Source organism: Lampetra fluviatilis, chromosome 49 (assembly GCF_964198595.1).
Source record: "Lampetra fluviatilis chromosome 49, kcLamFluv1.1, whole genome shotgun sequence".
NCBI classification, from domain to species: Eukaryota; Metazoa; Chordata; class Hyperoartia; order Petromyzontiformes; family Petromyzontidae; genus Lampetra; species Lampetra fluviatilis.
Genome location: NC_136323.1, coordinates 8,193,708 through 8,213,605, shown reverse-complemented (window position 1 = coordinate 8,213,605; position 19,898 = coordinate 8,193,708). Strand labels below are relative to the sequence as shown.

Sequence of the window (19,898 nt, the reverse complement as noted above, 5' to 3'; positions counted from 1 at the left end):
AGAAATATGGGGATCCGTTTTGCATATGGACAGGGCTCGGAGAGGAGGGGGGGGTCTCCTGGCAGCCTCACGTCATGCGCTGTAAATAACGATCTGTGGTGTTTTCAGCAGAAAATCTATGGCGTTAAAAAAGAAACAAGTAAAATGAACACCTAATCGAATGTCTTTCCATTGTCATTTCCGACAATTTAAGCACGTTATTAAAGTTTATAATATCTGTGACCTCCGTGACTTCTGTAAACCACCGTGACCCAACTCATAGCCTTGGTTATCGTACGCTGCCATCGTGTCCCAATCAGTAATCGATCCACCTGCATGCATCATCTGAGATCTGAAAAACCCCAGACTGAGTTTGCAGCTTCCCTTGACTTGGCCTCTTGACTTGGGCTGAGCGGCGCTATATGTCGTGCTGTGAGCTTGTGCTGAATTCTACACCCAGGCCAAATGTTACGGGATGTTTGTCGTCAAACCTTCCATGCTAAAAATACAAACAATGTAACCTTTGACAGCGACTCAAAAATATCCCCACATATTATTAGAGTATTTCTATGCATGATCTGTGTTTGTGAATTTATTTGTGATTTTTAGGAGGAAAATTATTACCCAAATTCACGTCGCAATGTCTCCGAAATCAAATCATAATATTTAATTATACTGGAGAAATCCGATGAACAATAACGCTCTTTTTCACAGACGTTCACTGGGTCCTCCTCTTCTCCATTGGTAGCCCTGAGTCAGTCGTCGAAATTTCACATTCATATTGAAGGGCCATAGGACAATAAGTGTTGAGGAAAGTATGACTTGATCTTGTATTAGCATTTCCTCTGCAGCATAACGCATTATCTTTAGTATATTATTGGATGCATACATGTTTTGGGAATGAGAAATGTAAAAATTAATAGCAAATTAATAGCAACCTAATGTTATATGGACCCGATAATCATTAGAAATGTCAGCCTATGCCAATCCACTGCTGGATGACGGCCTCCCAAACCATGTTAGGCATGGGTGATGTTTAACCATACTTCACCTACTGGTCAGTGCACGTTGGTGAAGAGAGGGCCGTGTAGCGGTTTAGATATCACTCGCCACTGAGGGCACCCAGTGCGCTAACCGTTGCACCACTGCTCCACCCCTACGGACCAAATCAATACAGTACAGATAGTATGGAGCAAGAACGTAAGGTCGTGGACGAAGTGCGTTGATGCTCAGGGTCACAGTGTTTACGAGCATAAAACAAGTTGGTGAGTTAACCTGTGCACACGTTTTATTCTCAACATCTTCTTCTCAAATCGGTCTGATCATCTCAAGTTCAGAATCCTGTAATGGTATGCGCATCGAGTAGGTTTTATGGATACGGTCAGACTCTGCAAGAGACGGGGAAAGAACGGTTGGCCACTCAAAAGCCGCAATGTAGCAGGGACAACTGTGCATCCTTCCTCATGAGTAAGACATTCTTTAATTTGTTTCAATTGCCCAAGAGGAGTAACATGAGAAACCAAAGCAGAGCAAATACATTCATGGGAATTTGGGCGTGGTTTTGTGCGATGAAATGATTATAAAAATATAATGGGAGACAGTTTTTTTTATTCTTCTTGAAACTATTGTCACGAATGCTTTAAATACTGTATACTGCATTGAGTGTCCACTACAATACTGCAGGACCAATTTCCCAGAATGAACACGCCAAGAAAACATCTTCATGTTCAAGATTAAAGAGTGATCTTGTTTAATGTCATGAGTTTCAAACAACACGCAAGCAATATCTTAAAAGCACACCGCCTCTGTGCATTAAGCAAAATCCATCAGCCATTCCTGAAGTAGTGCATTGTGGTCTCATCTTGTCTTTGGTCAACAACAATTACATTTGAGCGAATGTGACCGACCGACTGACGCATCTGCTGAAATTTGTTTCTATGGTTACCTCACCCAAGAGAGGACCACAATGCACTGTTTCTAGAAAACGCCGATGGCTTTTGCATAATGCACAGAGGCGGAGTGGTTTTTTACACATTTTTTTCGCGTGTTGTTTGAAACTCTTTGTTTTTTTTCTCCCCGCAGCCTGCACCTATTATTCCGTTACGATGGGGTTTTTTTCTCCCGTAATTTTACAGATTTTATTCCCTTCCGCAACAACCCGGTAGCATGTGTGGCATTGTGGTTGTATACACATCACACAGGACACTCAACCAATCCGCATTTTACATTCATATAGACATTGATTTGTTACTTCATCACGTTTCATATAGCGTCACCAAACACTCGCGCTATAGTCATGTTTAATGGCGCGAGACTTGTAGCAAACAAATACTGTACTCTCTTCAAACTGGTACTAACAAGGACCAACGAATTCCAACACGGCTGTTTGTAATTAGCTTCAACAACTTCATTTGTATCGACAGACTCCCAAGATAACATCTGGGAGTGCGTGCCATCTTTTTTTTTCTTTCCCACGGAGCCGATAATAGTCGAACATAATTAGTGTGAAAAGCCCGAGGTCCCTTGTGCACGTTCACACCGAGACATTTCATTTAACGCAATATTCATTAACTTTTCTTGGCATCCGTCATGGAGCAGCTCGTGAAGCATTGCCACGCGCACGAAGCAAAAAGCAAAACACAGTTTTTCTCTGACCTCCCAACCACGCACAGCAGCAGTCTTCCGCGGTTTTCCCACCCCCCACCCCACCCCCCCCCCTAAAGTTTCGTTTCCACCGTGCCCCCCCACTGCGACCACTTTGCGACGGGGCCTTTTTGACAGCTTCACGCCGGGCGAACGTTCTTGCCATCCTCGTGTCGCACGTCGTTCCACAGATTCCCTCCTTCCGTGGTATTGCAGCGGCGTGCGTAGAGCGGGGTGGTTGGTGCCAGGGGTTGGTTGCGGTGGTGGTGGTGGTGGTGGAGGAGGAGGACCCACAGTAAGGGATTGCCCTGACGCGTTATAACTTCGTTGTTGTCCTGGTCGTCGCTTACAAATCTTTCTGCGCACATTTCCGACGCGAATCTTCAACGCGGTGGCCCAACCCCTTGCAGGCGACTCCTGCGCCACTCAATGTACGACAGCGAGAACCCCCCCCCCCCAAAAAAAAACAAAAACGAAAAAATAAATAATTCAACCCACTTTGATTATAATCAACCCCAGGCGTACAATAATGCTGGATAAGAGGTCTGTCGTTTTGGTAGAATCCTTTCAATGTTATTCAGCATTGTTCAATCGTTACTGTCTGTAGGCTTGGCTCAAAGCCCCGTGTCTAGGTAGGCTTGTTGAGCAGTAGACGTACTGATAAATCCTCTGTGTTGATCGTCATCCTTTCAATATAAAACACACACAGGTACGTGTCCATCATCCAGTTTTTTTTGATGAAGACGTTTATCATTTGATGCCATCGCTGGACATCCTGGTGCATCTTCTGATATGCTGTTCGTGTGCCGGCCACTCGTTTTACCATCGCTTATTGGACAATTAGACGCTTTTCTGTTGAATACTCTAATGAGCACTCGATACGCATAAGTTCTTGTGTATTGCCTTTTTATTTTTTTTAACTTTTATCGTATTTTATTACCAGAAAGTAAAGTATATGATAATTGTAATTAAAATTTTAAACAGTATATAGCCACGGTTTCCATCATCAACCCCGGCCATGCATAGACACTCAAAATAAAAACAAATTAATGGGAAAAACAAAAAAAACCCACACAAATATCACCCCTGTGAAACAGCTGGTCCGAACGTCACCTCAACAACTTCACTTGGGTAAATCTTCGGCGCTCGATTCAATTAAAGGTGACACTTCACGGAGAGTTTCAAGTCAGTTGAACTCTGACGGGCGATGGCTTCCATCAAATACGTTTGGGTTGAGCAGCACGAAGGCTGGGGCTGGACAAGGGGCCTGGGCAGCAGAGGTCTGGGCATCAGGGGGGGGGGGAGCTCTGGACTTGGGCTGCTTTCCGCGATGTTAAAGGCAAGCGTTGTGCGTTCAGCGCGTCGGCACCAGAGTCTGAACGGGACCCGTCGAAATCAGCGCGACGAGTAGCGGCAGCAGCAGCAGCGGCGACGAGGACGACGCGGCGAGCATCGGCAGGGCCGGAGCGCGGAGGCGTCGGCCTGCCGAGTTCGAGCCGCAGCTGTTGGGCGAGGTACAGCGGGACTTTTCGCACAGCACACCCTCGTAGCCGGAGACGCACGCGCAGCGCTGCCGCTGAACGCAGGTGCCGCCGTTTTCGCAGCGCAGGAACTCGTCGCACACGATGGCTTTTCCGAGTTGAATCGTTGCGGGGGTGGAGGGGGGGGGGGTCAGCAAAGTGCGTGTGTGTTTTTTTGCGGTGTTACGGGATGGTGGTGGCGGTCGTGTGCGTGTGCGTTTGTGTTTTACCAGATTTCGAAGGCGGCGGTTATGTTTTGGAAGGAAGGGAGGTTGAAAAGGATACACACAAATTGCAGGGTTAGAAAAATGACTCGAACGCATTTAATAGAAAACGTGAAATATTTCAAACGGTCTGAATTACTTTTCTCCTGCTGCTGCTGCATTGCAACTTCGTGGCAATAATTGCTGCACGTTGTTAAATCAATTTGCTTGGGTTTTTTTCATCTTTTATATCTTTTCTTCACATGTCGTTTCAATTAATTAACTTTTGAATCCACTTATAATTTTGGAAATGCACATTTAAAGGCCCTTAACTGGAAGCAAGGAATACGCAATTTAAATTGTGACGGTGGCAGCCGCACACTTGGTCACTTTTTTACAATAACATCACAGGAATGCTGACGTCCACTTGCGAAACTTTCATATATTTTTATTTGTGACAATGCACCCCGAGTTATTGAAACCGGGGGCGGCCGCTTCGAACCTCTCCAGCAAACCACTCGGTCGGCTACCCCCACCCCAACCTCCAATTTACCTCCGCGGATAATCCGAGAGTCGGCTGTCACGATCAAAAGGACAACAACGAGTAAGCACTCACGGTGGCAGCCCCTGTTCCAGTGGAAGCCCGGCTGGCACTCGTCGCACTTGAGTCCAGACGTTCCCTCTTTGCACTCGCACTTCCCCGAGTCGTTGCAGCGGTCGTGCATGGCTCCAAAGTTGTTGCACTCGCATTCTGCGGGATGCGGGGAATCAACGAGCGTCCGGGAATCCCAACGCCGCCTGTCGTCTCGGCTAAAACAAGGTAACAGGCGCGAGAAACCCTGCGATGTTTTGCCGAAGCCACCGTTGGCCGAAGGGCCTTCACTAGCGGTGGGAGCTCTCGTGAGCCCCCCAAAAGGGGGTATTTGGCCAATTTCGCAATTAAACTTGATTTGGCACTTTCGTGATATCGCTCTTAAATTTAGAAATATTTGGAAGAACGTAATCAACCGGGTAGGATCTTGACTGGTATGGTAGCCGACTCTCTGTGTTGTTCTAGATTTGGCGCTTTCGTGATCTCTTTCTTAAATTTAGAAATATTTGGAAGAACGTAATCAACCGGGTAGGGTGTTGACTGTTATGGTAGCCGACTCTCTGTGTTGTTCTAGATTTGGCGCTTTCGTGATCTCTTCGGTTAAATTTCGATTTAAAGCTTTCGTGACTGCAGGGATTCATGTTCTTGGTTCTTTCGGTAAAGCCACGTAGAAGGGAAATAATAAAATAATAAAAATAAAACAGAATGAAATAATTCTCACGACTTTAAGATCTTTCAACAAACTCCGGAATAAGAAGGCTCAGCTAATCGAGTCTCTCACCTTTCTGAAGAGATGCCGCGACTCTAAGGTAATATGGAAATTATTTTGTTAAGGCGCTCTTCCCCCTCCAACCCAGCTTAAATTTACCCTCCAAGCCTGGTGGTGTTTCATTCAGACGCTGTCTTTCCGACAGACCTGTTCTTCACCTGAGGACGGCTGCTTGCGTTGTGGCCGAAACGTCGTGAGAATTATTTTATTATGTTTTATTTTTATTATTTTATGATTTCCCTTCTACGTGACTTTACCGAAAAAACCAAGAAGATGACTCTCTCTTAAATTTATAAATATTTGGAAGAATGTAATCAACCGGGTAGGGTGTTGACTGTTATGGTAGCCGACAATCTGTGTTGTTCTAGATTTGAAGCTTTTGTGACTGCAAGGATTCATACTATTTGGTTTTTTAGGTAAAGTCACGTAGGTAAAAAATCCAATAAGTGGTTGTGCTTTCGCTACATTGTCCACACCTGAAGAAGGACGCTTGTGTTGCGCCCGAAACGTCGTGATTTTATTTAGTTGTTTTCATTTATTTGATTAGATTTTTTACCTATGTGACTTTACCGAAAAAACCAAACAGTATCAGTGTTGTATTGCATTATATTTCTAAGTTTACTAGGTTTGTTTTCTCTTTCATTTGAACCTGATGATGATTGCTTGTGTTGTAATCGAAACATCGTATGCTATTATTTATTTTATTATTTTCTCTTTCTACGTGACTTTACCGAAAGAACCAAACAGCAATGTTGCAATTGCCATTTCGGGTAGATCGGACAGGCGACCTCGGAATGTGAGATCTTGTAAGCTAGGCAGATTGACCCTGGTTTGTACTTGGATAGTACCTAGGGTTTCAAAATATTCTAGACGTCATGCTGCAAAGGGCTGATGGTTACCCCCCCGCCCCCCCCGCCATCCCCTGGGTGCGTTTGCTCCGGGTTCTCTGGTTTCCTCCTGCATGAAGCCAAACTCTCATTAACGACAAAGGCCAAAACATCACTCTCTCTTTGTAGCAGGATCCTCCTGAAAAAAAGTCTTGAGACTCAACGAGGGTAAAATAATTGTCATCATTATCATCATCATCAAATGCAAAAGTCAAGTCTTTATGTTTAATCGAGTTTAATGGGTTTGTGTTGAGTAAATTCCACATTCCCACGGTCGAAAAAATCTAACCGTATGCCGACCACTTTTGTGATGATGATGAAATACACCATACTCTTTGGTTCTTTCGGTAAAGTCACGTGGGTATAAATTACCATAAATCACGACGTTTCGGGCACAACACAAGCGTCCGTCACCCACCTGATGACGGACGCTTGTGTTGCGCCCCAAAACGTCGTGATTTATTTTCTACCTACATGACTTTACCGAAAGAACCAAAGAGTATGGATTCCTGCAGTCACGAAAGCTTCAAATCAAGAATGAAATACACTCTTAAATCAAAAACTACTTTCTTTATAACCGCGTCTTGTATTGAGTTTGTTGTCATTCCCCCGCACGATTGGCTACGTATGGTGCGAAAGAAGTTCAACATACATACTGTACTGTACTGTACATATAGACAAGAGCGATTAAAACAACACAGACGATACCGTTGGATGATTACAGACCTCAGCGCTGATGAAAAACATTGAACGTGATGCGTGCAACCAACACAATTCATGCTACTTGAAGAATGACGGTACTGTCGGCGATTGTTGCGATTGGTGATTTTGTTTACTAGACGGTTGTGGTGGTTGTGGTGGTGGTGGTGGTGGGAAGTGGTGGCTTTGGCGTTTGGCAGGGATTGCGGTGTTGATGGTAGGCACACGTTATTTTTGGTGTCACTTAATCTGAACGTTAACTTTGAACGTGTGACGTCAGTTGCACTTGAATCAGAAATGTTGTCGGGTGAGCTGAAATGGGATACGAGAAACCTGCAGAAATATAGACAGGATATCTTCGGGATAAAAATCAATTATCCTGACCTTCCGGGGAAACATGACGCTCCTTACGGTAAGGAGCAACGCGCGGATGTGAAACCATTTGAGTCTACGCTTTAAAAGTTTTGGTATTTAAAAAAACTGTGTGGTATTCATATTTTGTGTCTGCTTTATAATTTTATCTTCAAATTATCAGTGTAACTGGAATTAGTAACTTTAATTTAACGTGTGTACGATGCGTGGACGTCTCCTCCGCTATTCAATAATTTGTTACATTTCGTCGGGCTGATTAAAAGTTCACAATGAAATATATCTTCCTCCGTATTATGACAACATGACCTGATTTAGTTAACTTTATATTTAATATTTTTTTGGATAATATAATTGGTGTGAAGTTTAAATCATAGTTTCCAATAAACACACAAATGTCACGTGAAAAGTAATGTAGTTTTTGTATAACGAATGATGTGCAATTCCTGAGGTGAAAATATACATTTGTTTAAGTAATTGTCTCCACATTCAAATGCGCATAGGGCAGACCCTGCTTGTTCTTATGCCTCGGATTGTTCCCATATAGGTCAATTATTACTGGTAGGAACCTCCTGGTTACACCAGCCCAAAGGGGATTATTGTGTCCGTCCGTCTGGCCGTCGTGCATCCAAAAATGGGAGGGGTGGGGCTGGGTGGAGAGGGGAGGGGCTGGGTGGGGTGGGAGGGGTGGGGCTTGGTGGGGAGGGGCTGGTCACCCCGTGGTGCCCTTATAAAACTCAACGTTTAACCTACTCACGCCGGCTTGTGCCCGCCCTCACAGTCGGCCATATTTGCGGAATACACCACGCCGCCATTGACCCTGGCCATTGACCGAGCAACCCAACGTTCCTACCAGCTCCCTCCGCAGGAATGTGCTAACTTTTTTTTTTACCAGGTAAGGCCCACTGAGCTATATAGCTATTTTTTCAGAAGCGACCTGGTTACCACAATTGACAGCTCAACAAAGTGACTTATTATCATGAGGAAATTTATAACAGCCAAATATTCTAAACGCGGAGGGGAAAAACGGATTACATGGAGAAAAATGTGGAAAGAGAACACGCAAACTCCAAATAAATAGGGGTCAAGGTTGGAATCGAACTCACGACCTCCTGCATACACGGCAAGGTAGTCAACATCTCGCCACCGTGGCGCCCCAACATTCTTTTTCTGATTTTGGGCATGAACGTGAACCCCTTTAGAATCCTAAAGGTCTGGCTCTGCGAACGTATCCATTTACAGCATACCGTAAACAAAATCCTCATAGTTCCTTAGTCTGGCTCTATGAGGCTCAGCCAATAACACTGAACCATTAGAATCTTATAGGTTTCTTCGTCTGAGTCTTAGACATTAGCACTGAACCCTAGGAATCCTAAAGTTGTGGGCACCTTTCACTGCTTAAAAATAAATCTGGCTAAACATCTCAATTATAAGACATTGTGAATAAGCGTTGAACCACTGATGTTTTATTGAACACATGGAGAGCCAACGCTGCTGCAGCGTGGCAGTGACTGGCTCTGTGCACTTTAAAATCAAAAAGAGAAAACCAAATGGCACCTCAAGCAACAGAGGGATCGTCCCAAAGGAAGGGGCCGGGGGGAGCGATCACCCCTTTAGGACGATCCCGTAGGACTCGGCACAGAGCCAGACTTGGGAACGTTTTGGATTCCTGGGGTTCATTGTCGATGCCTGAGCCACTAAGAGCCAGACTAGTTCAGCGCAAGTAATAAGTCAGTGCATGTGGTATGAGTGCCGTTATTGCGGCGCAGGTCGCTATGTTTCACAGACGTAGTCTATAGTAGATGTACAGGACCGGGCGGTCTTGCGGTATGTAATCCCAATTGACTAATTTGCGGTATATATTTTTTTGTAAATTTGAGAGATTTGGACCATGCCACGTGGCACACAACGGTCTACTGGCAAGCAGCCGGTGCAATATGCTTTCATGACTAATACAGTACACCGGCATTAATACAGTACACCGGCGTTAATTGCTAGGGCGGCCTGCAGGGTTCGAACCACGAACCTCCGCAGCAAGTGGCGAACACTGCTACCACCAGGCCACGTCGCCCCCCCCACCCCACCGCCAAAACAAATTGTGAATTCAAAAAGAAAGCAACGTGTCCATTTTCTAACGCGGCATCTGTGAAAAAGAGCTTCATAGCTCATCGGATTCCTCCAGTATAAAGAAATATTCCGATTGTGATTCTGACAACCAGCCCCCCTTTTTTTTCTTCTCCCCCCGCCCCCCTCTCAACGTTCCAACGCGAGCAAACGGAGCGGCCGGCCTACTCACTGATGCACATGTTGGGATTGTCCAAATCCACGGAGAAGTTGCGGTAGAAGCCCGGACGGCAGAGCTGGCAGTGCTGGCCCCGCGTGTTGTCCTTGCAGCTCACGCACGTCACGATGTTCAGAACGTCGATGTAACTGCAGCGGTTTGAATGGCCATTGCAGCTGCATTCTGGGGGGAAGAGGCCAAGCGAGACGTTAGTCGAGCAAAACTCGAGTGGCAGTTATTTCTCCTCTTTGGATGTAATGGTGTTTTTTTTTTTTTGCACGTCAAAGTTACGTTGCATTTTTTAAACAAATGTTGCATTTAAATCGTGTCGCACATTACTCTAAGGTGCAATGGTACTGTGCGATCATCGTATTGATCCGTTTAGGTGTGTGCAGTGTTTGTAATTGTGTATCTTTATGCAATATGATGCAAATATAAATGTTTATAATATTTTAGGAATGTTTTGTAAGTGTAGGACTACACAGGACGTGTACATCTATTTAGTGTTATTTTAAGAGCGTCTACATCATGAATATTATTTTTTATACGTTTATTTAGTTCTCAAATAGGAAAATGTTTTCCTAAACGATCAGAAATGCCAGTGGATATTTTTATCTGTTTTCTCTATGAGTCATCGACACCATAATCCCATGTGCAGCATTTCATTCAGTGTATTAGAATAATCTGTAACAGCAGGTGCAGTTGGGACAGCAGTTGAGAAATGTAAATCATTATGGTGAAAAATAAATTACTGTTAGAGTATTCAAAACAACTTTTACAGAGTGTAAATTGATCACTATGTCAATCAAACTATGTGCTAAAGAGAATTGTACATAGCTACTGGAATTCGAAATCGTGATTCTGTTTTAAAAACACGATTATTGAACAGTTTTCACATTTCCAGCAGAGTTTTTTTTTACATATTCGAGTGGAATTTTCAACGCGAAATATAAACACGATGCATGCATACGGCATTTACATCAAAATACAATCTCACTGCACGGTTGGCAGCAATAAACATGGCTTTAGACCATGTAATGAAAGAGAAAGCATTTGCGCCAAGATGACATAAAACGGTATTGTTTTTTTAAATTTTAACAGATTACAGTAGATTCCACCCTTGGACAAGAGCCAATCGGAAGATAGCCCGGTGGGTTGTGGTGATTTGTAGGTGAGCTAAGACTTGCCGTGCACGGTGTTGCAAATATGAGGCAATGGACAAATGAAAATGGCCACCATGTCTGGGCAGGGCAGTTGTTCGTGAAATTATCACAGTTTGGAATTTGATTGTGCGGTGAGTCGGAAGTCAAAGTGACCACCCAGTTGGCATATCAGGTTGCCCAACTGTCCCGGTTTTCCCAGGATCACCCCTTCTGTTGAGGTTGCTGCTGTCTTGGGAAATCTATAAGCCTTTCCAGAACATGAAAGGTCCAGGTTTTTTTTGTATCAGTCATGAAATCATACACCTCTCAAGCCCAATGCAATTACATGTAGTGCTCATCCTCTTTTAATATTACGGGATATTCCTCTTCACGTGATATTTCCACGTGTTTTGTTTTTGTACCTCATACGTGGTCATTCTAGTAGATGCGTGTGGATGGCGTGGGCCCTGTTGCAAGAATTGAAATGGGCCATCCCCCCACCCCCGCCCTGTCCAATGTGGGCCTTTTGGGCCTCTCCGGCTCGTGGGCCCTACAGCGGTTGCACCGTTCCACTGCGACCACTCCCGTCACCGTGTTGAAATTAGCATGGAGTGGTTGCTCATTTCCCTTGGTGGTCGTAAGTGAGGATTAGAAAAATTCCACATTACTATTGCCAGGACAAATATCTGCAAAGAAAATTCCCTGTTGATGTCTGACACATTGATGGTTCCTTGCACCATGTGATAGGGGGGGAGGGAGTGGCTTTAAGAAAAATAAATAAATCTTTGTCCAATTGCCACTAGAGCCAAATCACCCTGGATGCATCCGATCTCCAATGCTCAGAAAGAATGAGCCTTGTTAGAACTGGGATGGGAGATTGTCTTGGAATACCAGGGCATTGGAGGCTTGGGATACAGTGTATTGAATCCACCTGTGTGGAACTAAAAATGTTAACCATGGGCATGCATGGGTTTATCTGAGTGCTCCAACATGCTAAACATGCCAATGCAAGACTATCCTGAAAATGAGTCTCGGTATTTTACGAGCACAAATAAATAGCATTGCTATCCTAGATCGAGACTAGAAATGCAATGTAGCCTCTGTGGAGTTGTGGTTGTGATTGAGAGGTTGCTCTTTCTTGTTCTTTGCAGATCAACGATAAAAAAAATCGACTGATCTCCAGGCATGCAGCGTATGATGTTTGCAATTCACAACCGACACTTTATCACTCCAAACGTCTCCGCGCTTTTGTAACGTATGGAATTGTAGGCCAAATTTGATAGTTCCAGTCACATATTTGACTTATGTTGTGTTGCTCATTGTATTCACTGCTTGGTAGTGGGTGTACACGCATGGGCAACTTGCCAATGCGGTGAACTCAAAAGTCCCATACACGACAATTGCACCACTGAAATCGTTCTCTTGCATCTTTTTTGTGCCTTTTGCTTTGAAAGCTCTGGATGTGCCCCAGATTACATTTTTTTAGAACTTTACACAAAGATGGTGCCGTTTAAAATCAGATGAAGTGAATTAACGGGAGCGTGCTCTTCAACATTTCTGCCCGACTCGAACTCTCCACGAATCGGGCTGCTGTGCCTTTACGGAAGTTTGTCTTCTGAGAGCTTTACAAGAAAAACAACAATCATCACCCTATAAGGGCGATCATTGAAAATCCCACGAGAGATTAGAATCTAGCTGAGAATAACAATTATTCTTGCGCTTTACATGCACAGGCACACGCATGAAAAGCCAAGACAAATGAGAGCACTATTGATTAAAATAAAAAGGAGAGAAGAGACAAAAAAGATTACTTGAATGATGATGGCGAAAAAGTTCTCGTACAATGAACGTCAAATGGGGATGTGTTCGGAGGAAATGGTATAGGTATGGTACTTACAAATGACAATGATTGGGACACGGAGGAGATGGCAGGCACTGGGGAAATGACTGGATGGTGACGTCCAGGGAAAACAGGAGGGTAGTCTTGACCCTACCTGGATTGGTGTCTAGTTCCTCCAGAGAGGAAGAGATGCTCGGCAAAAAGGCATCGGCCTTTGAGGCGGCTGAAAACCCAAAGCAGAATAAGACACGACACACAGATTAACCCCTTTTTTCAGGCCGCATTTATCTCTGCCGCCTCAGAAGAAGAAGAAAAAAATATATGTATATAACTTGTAGTTTAAAAAAATGCCACGGTATCTCCATGCTCAAAAAATCGCGGGATGATGCTCAACCTTTTTGGCAGCTGTGAGCAAAGTGGAGAAAAAAAACTGCACATTACTATGGCAGGGATCTGCCTCAATGTCACAGCCGCTGTTGACTTCCCGTAGAGTAGCACTTTAGTTTTGTTGACCCTAGATGGACGATCGTCCGAGTCCACCACCCGGCTGGAAATTAAACTCGTAACCTTTCCACTGCGAGTCGATGAGCATCATGACGGCACCACTCGTCTTTGATGTATACGTCGCAGTGGTGAACCAAAAATTGTCTGAAGTCACTCGGATTACATGCCATTGCTGCTTATGCTCAAAATGGTCTTCAAATGAACGTAAATGTCACTGCAGGCCAGGAATGTAATATAAAATACAAAACAATTTACGTTGTCATGTCTGGATAAACAATCTATTTCTAATTTAACACATTTTCCCTCCAGTAAAAAAAAAGCTAATGTGCATGCCTACCAATGATTATGCCTGCAGACACCAGATGTATGCAAAGGTTTAAGCAGACAGCCTTGCCAAGGTACATTAAAGAGACCAATTGAATTCTAAAAAACAATCAAAGCCTTCTCCACATGCAAAATTCATACGGCATTAAGGCCCTTTGTTAAAGCAAGATCCGGTTTCTGTAAAGCCTCTGGAACCACATGACAATGGCTTTGGTCGCGGGCAGAATTCTTCGACGAATGTTGCTTATCGTAAAGTGGCAGAAATTTACAGAGACGAAATTAAAGGGGTCGACGGAGGTTTGAAGCTTTTGTCAAGTGAGACGGCGAACAACAACAACAAACATCTCTTGTAGATGGCGCTCTTGGCTCTGTTCGAATACCAAGCGATGCCGTTTCACCGGTTGTGAATCAAACAAGATGTTTGCAGTTGGCCCAGGCACGGCTCTCCCCGGAAAAAAAAGAATTACGGAAAATTACGTTGGGCTTTTGTTTTTCACGAATGGCTGCTATTGCAAATGTTAACGACGGATAGAAATAACCATGGGTCATTGCGGGGGGGGGGGGGGGTGGGAGGGGGGGCACTGTAAACTCGTATTTGTAAACGTACGCCCTCGTATAATAAATGGTATTATTGTAAAAAAACAACATCATAAATTGTAGTCTGTGATTTTTGTACATCCTCTGACTATATGAAACGTTGCACATTTACATTGCATAAAATGTTTCAAGTTGTGTGTTTTTGTTGAACCTGTGAAATGAAGGCTTTCATGCAAAACCAACAGGGCCGCTTAATGCAAAAATCGGTGCATTTCTCTTTTTAAAACGGCACAGACACAAGATGGGCGTAATGCGCAGAAGATTGCCACTATGGCTATTTTTAAAATCGAAACCAAAGTACATTATAAATATTCTACACCATCTACGACGGCTTCATTCAAGCTGTATTTTAATAATTAATGTGCATCGGGGATAGAAGTGAGATCTTGCCTTGGTTTAAGTGATGGGAATGCATGTGTGCATGCAAGGCAATGGATGAGCTTTAGCCTTCCTGCATGCACACGGTACATCTGTGCAGCGCTCACATTTGCTGAGAATCTCGCTTGCGTAAAACATACTTTCCATTATTCTGTATTTTATATTTCACCGCGTGTAGTTTTTTTTACCATAGCTTATTTTTGCCTTCTGATACAGAAAATCCTGTAGTTCTGTAAGGCTGCGTGGATACGATGCTGAGATGCGGACAAAGGTGCTTTGGGAAATGGCACACAAAAGGAAATAATAAAAAAAAGCATCGCAGCAGTTGGGGGGGGGGGGGTTACTTGTGTCCAAATCCCAACTATTTCTGGGATGAAGTATGTTTTTGATTGTGCTCGCTGAATGATTGCACACTGACATCATAAAACTGAGCACGGGCTAACCGACACAAACCATTTTCAAATTATATGTTGCTGTACTTGGGGAGGAGAAAAAATTGAGCTTTTCCTCTTGTTGGGAGGGCTGAGTTATTGGCCCAGTCGATTTATACATTTGCCGGCGCTGACGCATGATTCGACCGATGATGATGATGATGACAACGTCGCTCCCGTGATTGTTGGCAACAACTCCTTGGGGTTCTCGATTGTCACGTGGCTATGTTTTCCGTGCCCGGTTAATTCGAGCGAACCAACGATTCCATTTTCCGGCAGTGTGTAATTTTTGTGAGGGTAAACGATTCGAAATGCTGCATCGGGCTCTTGAGATGCCATCGCGTGGCTCGAACGGATATTGGCGGTGTCCCTCGCTGCCAGCGGGCCAATGAGCTGTTTGCTGCCACTGATCAAACACTCCAAAACGGCCGCGGAAATCAGAGTTTGTTATCCATCCCCTGTGGCTGAGGCTGGCGTTCGCCATCCAGAATTTAAAAAAGGCTCTGGGTGTTCCAACCCATCTTTGGCCGAAGAAATGAACACCGTATTTTTTTCGACTTGTTCAAATTTGAGCCCTGAGATTACAAATTGCGTACGCTTCAACAAGTCGAGAGGGGCGGCTTTGGAGACCGCTGGTGTTTTGTGCAGATGATTGTCAAGTTTATTGATGGTTAGTATTTAAAGAGACCTCAACGCGGGTCGCTGCAGAGGACGTGGGGTAAAGCTACGGCGATTGTAACGAGGGCCCAACTATTGCGAGATTTTGAGAGATGTGTGCATGTTTACAATTGCATGTATGTGTTTTTTTTTCTGCCACGACTATTTTTATTTGACCAGGCAAGGCCCACTGAGCTATATGGACGGAAATGTATCGAGGCCGCAGGGTGGCACAGTGGTAACACTTGTGTCTCACAACAAGGAGGATCTGGGTTCGATTCCTGACTCGAGTGCAATTCTCTCAGGAGTCTGTATATTCTCCCTCTTCTCTGCATCGTTTTCCTCTGGCTTCTCTGGTTTCATTACGTCGCTGAAATCATACAATGCCATTGATGTCAGCCAAGTATCCTAAGGCAGGACCCTCCTGAAAAAAAGAGTGGCTTTCTTAAATATGTAGTGAAAGTGACTTACTATTGTAAGACTTCGGGAAATACGCACATGTATAAATGTGGGTTGTTCAATAGTCATGTTCATATTTAACTGAAATGTTAATATAGTATGACCACACAGGGAAATAGTAATACATCTCTTTGATGTATTGCAATACATTTTTTTAGCAAATCCAACTTTTAGTTAATTGTCCCTTTAATTTTACAAGTAAAACGACATCTTGCTAAAAAGCTACTCCTGAGGTTGTGTTTTTTTTTAGAGCTGACTGCATATAATTTCGGCCATTATTAAGTTCCGTTGAAAATTGACAAGCTGAAAATTGCGCTAATTGCACGTAATCAGTATGCGTGCCTAGAAGAGGGGGGGGGGGTATATGAACGGTAGTCTGGAGACACCAGACTTTGTTTTTCGAAGCCTGTGGGGAGCAAGGCCCATGGCGTTGACATCTGAATGATCAGACTTGCCACTGCTGGTGAGGGAAACAGGCCTCCACTCTCGAGGGTGGTTTGACTTTCCACGCTGATCAGTCATCTCGGAGGAGGTGAGAGTAACAACAACAACAACAGCCATTCGCCACTAAGTGGCAGTGACGTCACCACGACGCTTGTGCCAGGCCATGTGCACCTTGAGGCCACGTGAAGTGTCGGACGCCCGCTGGCAGGAGGTCACGGGACAGACCCAGCAGGTGCCACGGGTCGACTGACTGAGATGACTGAGATGACTGGCTGATGCACCACCTGTGCCCCCTACTGTGCCAACTTGCTGTGCTTTAGCCACCCGGCACTCCGCTCGTTGTTGTGGGAGTAACCACACTTTTGCTCCACCACCGTGGCGTACCAACCTCTTAGTGGACATCCGTGACCCTCCTGGACATCTGTGATACAGGTGCTCGATAAGCTCGTCGGATTCCTCCAGAAGAAATAAATATTGTGATTCTGACAAATATTCTGATATGGTAGATACACTTCTTCACAGTGGATGTTAAGGATCGCGTGATGTTGATTCGTTATAGATTTTTTTAACACTGATATTTACGCGATTTAACCCCCCCAAAAAAACCTATTGCGGACACGCATTTTATTAACGCGATCGGACACACAAAATAAATTATGAATCGTAATATCGGTCGCGAAAAGCCTGAGTGTGTTAAATAATTTACCCTTTGATGTCATTCGAAAAAGGGAGCACAGTCGGTCATGTGTGCCGGTGACACCGGCCCAATTTTCCAGACTCGGAAATTACACCGCAAATTACCCAGTTGGCTAAAAATCACATGGCACAACCGCCCCCTCGCGTGAAACTGCCAAAGACTTTCCTGTACCCAGCCGTGTAAACAGACCGCCTTCGTGGTAGCGTTGACAGCCTCTAAGAACGATGTGAATACCAAATACAGGAGGCCCTTTTGCAGCGAGGTGAAACCTGAACGCCCTCTGCCTGGTTCGTGCAATGATTCTTCTGTCACCTACACGTTTATCATGACGATGATGACGACGATGACGACGACGGATGCCTAATGTTCTCGTGATTTGCTTTGATTCGGTTCCTCCGTCGTTGGCAATCCGAGTCGTGAGCCAGTGTGAGCCTGTTTAGGTCGTCGGCTCCGATGAGAACCGGCTGAGAGGCGGGAGTGGCAGCTGAGGCTTAGGGACATGATCACCGTACGACGGAGGAAATTGTACGGGTCTAACCAATCACGGTTGATGGGCACACTAAGGTACACATCGGTTTTCTCTGCACGAGAGTCTCCTCCGGATTCTTATTCCTAGGATTTATTCAAGGACTGTTTGATAGACAGTATTGTTTAATGCGGTTTAAACAATTCGGTGTGGAGCAGTATTGCAGTGGTTAGCACGCCGCTCTATGAACCTGGTAACTCGAATTTGATTCTTGGCCACAGCTGCTATCAGAACTGGTCCTGCCCTCCTCCCCCGTCACCAACCTGCACTTGACCAGCGTGGTGAAGTATAGTCAAACAATTAAACCTTGACTTAAAGCTTTCGCGACTGCAGGAATTCATATTCTTGGGTCTTTCGGTAAAGTCACGTAGATCGGTTTTTGTTATTTCCTTTGGACCTATCTACGTGACTTTACCGAAAGACCCACGAATATAAGAGTCGAACAATTCCCATGACCAACATGGTGTGGGGAGGCCTTCATTCACGAGTGGTTTCATTTTCTATTTTATTTTTTCTAATGTAGCTCACATGTATCTGTTTGATGTTAAATGCATGGAACAAAAAATCTAGAACCTCGTGCAATATGTTCATAATTTCACCGTCGCTCACATTTGCGAGGTAACTGACTAAACACATTTTACAGGTAATGCCACTGGTCCTTCACAAGCCAAAGCTGAGGCCCGTATTGACCACTATGCAAGCGGGTGGCCAATGCGCCACAGTGCAATAATTAGGGAATGGAAGATGAGTGGGCTGACGCTTCCACTCGAGAAAAACAAACTACTAAACATAAATTCCCAACGCACCAATGACTCACAAACTACTGTTCGCAGCAGCAGCAGCAGTTTGCGGTAGTGCTAAGCGCACGTCGGATGGACGTGCGACGAAACAAAACAAGGAGGCTCTAGGGGTATGATGGATGGGCAGACGGGCGAGCGAGTGGATGGGCGGACGAACGTACGCGGGGTGGGAAGATACAGAGACGGACAACAGCGTGGGAGGGTGACTGAGCGGATGGGCTAATGGACATGCGCTCGCATGGACTGATGAGCGGGCACACTGAGATGTCACGGGGTACAGCGGGTGGGCACATCCAGCAAGTCCCTACCTTGTTTGTGATGTGAGGCCTCGAGGGAAGAGGCACTTGGCCACACTCTCTCGTACTTTGGAACGGCTGGGAGCGTTCAGGAGATACACGTTAGCTTCTTATTTGTTGTGCATCTCGCCGTGTGTGTGTGTGTGTGCCGCACGTGAGTGTGTAATGTGTGCAACGGTGCGAGCTATATGTATATATCTGAATATACTACCGGCATTGCTCAAAGTAATTCCAATGTTATGTAACTATGGCGAATGTTATAGTCGTTCCAGGGCTCTAAAATTAAAAAAAATAAAGGCACAGAAACTTTTTAGTTTTTTCTGCCTGTGCAGTCATGTAACATATATTTGCCAAACCCTTATGATTTAGGTGGTAAGGTGCAGATTTAAAAAAAAAATTTGACTAAATAAGGATTTTCTAATTGTCGTCATACAGCTTTTTTTTTTTATAAAAAATGTTTTATGCATTTCTTGCTTTGAAAATTGATATGCGGTAAAAAGGGATTTAAAAATCATCAGCCTACCACTTAAATCGGTAGGTTTGGCAAGTAAAAAGATGTAGACAAAAGAGTGATACATGTAATAGATGTAATCGATCATTTCCCACTAAAACAAGTGGGGGAAGTGATCGGTATGTATCAGTTAGGTCAAATTCAGATGTTGATAAATGGCAATTAAAAACAAAATTTGGCAAAACATTGTTTGTCCCAGTGGTTGTCTTGTGGGGCCTCTGCTTCACAAACCTGCATTGACTAGTGTGGTGAAGTATGGTCGAACAACCCCCCCACCCACCACTGACACGGTGTGGGGCGGAGACCTTCATCCAGCAGTGGATTGACAAGGGGCTGTACGTTGCTGTAGT

At 44.6% G+C, this 19,898-nt stretch overlaps 1 protein-coding gene across 13 annotated transcripts in view; it reads right to left on the bottom strand.

Moving 5' to 3' along the window:
* Window positions 1-1,699: 1,699 nt before the first annotated feature.
* Window positions 1,700-19,898, bottom strand: part of LOC144948507 (netrin-G2-like) — a 176,538-nt gene continuing 158,339 nt past the window's right edge. For 9 of the 13 annotated variants that reach the window (XM_078878048.1, XM_078878047.1, XM_078878045.1 and 6 more), the window contains 5 exons: window positions 19,050-19,115; window positions 13,079-13,147; window positions 9,958-10,125; window positions 4,962-5,096; window positions 1,700-4,251 (listed from right to left, as the gene is read on the bottom strand). In XM_078878048.1, the coding sequence (XP_078734174.1) occupies window positions 3,977-4,251; window positions 4,962-5,096; window positions 9,958-10,125; window positions 13,079-13,147; window positions 19,050-19,115 (713 nt within the window). In that variant the 3' untranslated portion in view covers window positions 1,700-3,976. The remainder of the gene's footprint in view (window positions 4,252-4,961; window positions 5,097-9,957; window positions 10,126-13,078; window positions 13,148-19,049; window positions 19,116-19,898) is intronic. The other 4 variants (XM_078878052.1, XM_078878053.1, XM_078878054.1 and 1 more) reach the window with 2 other exon arrangements.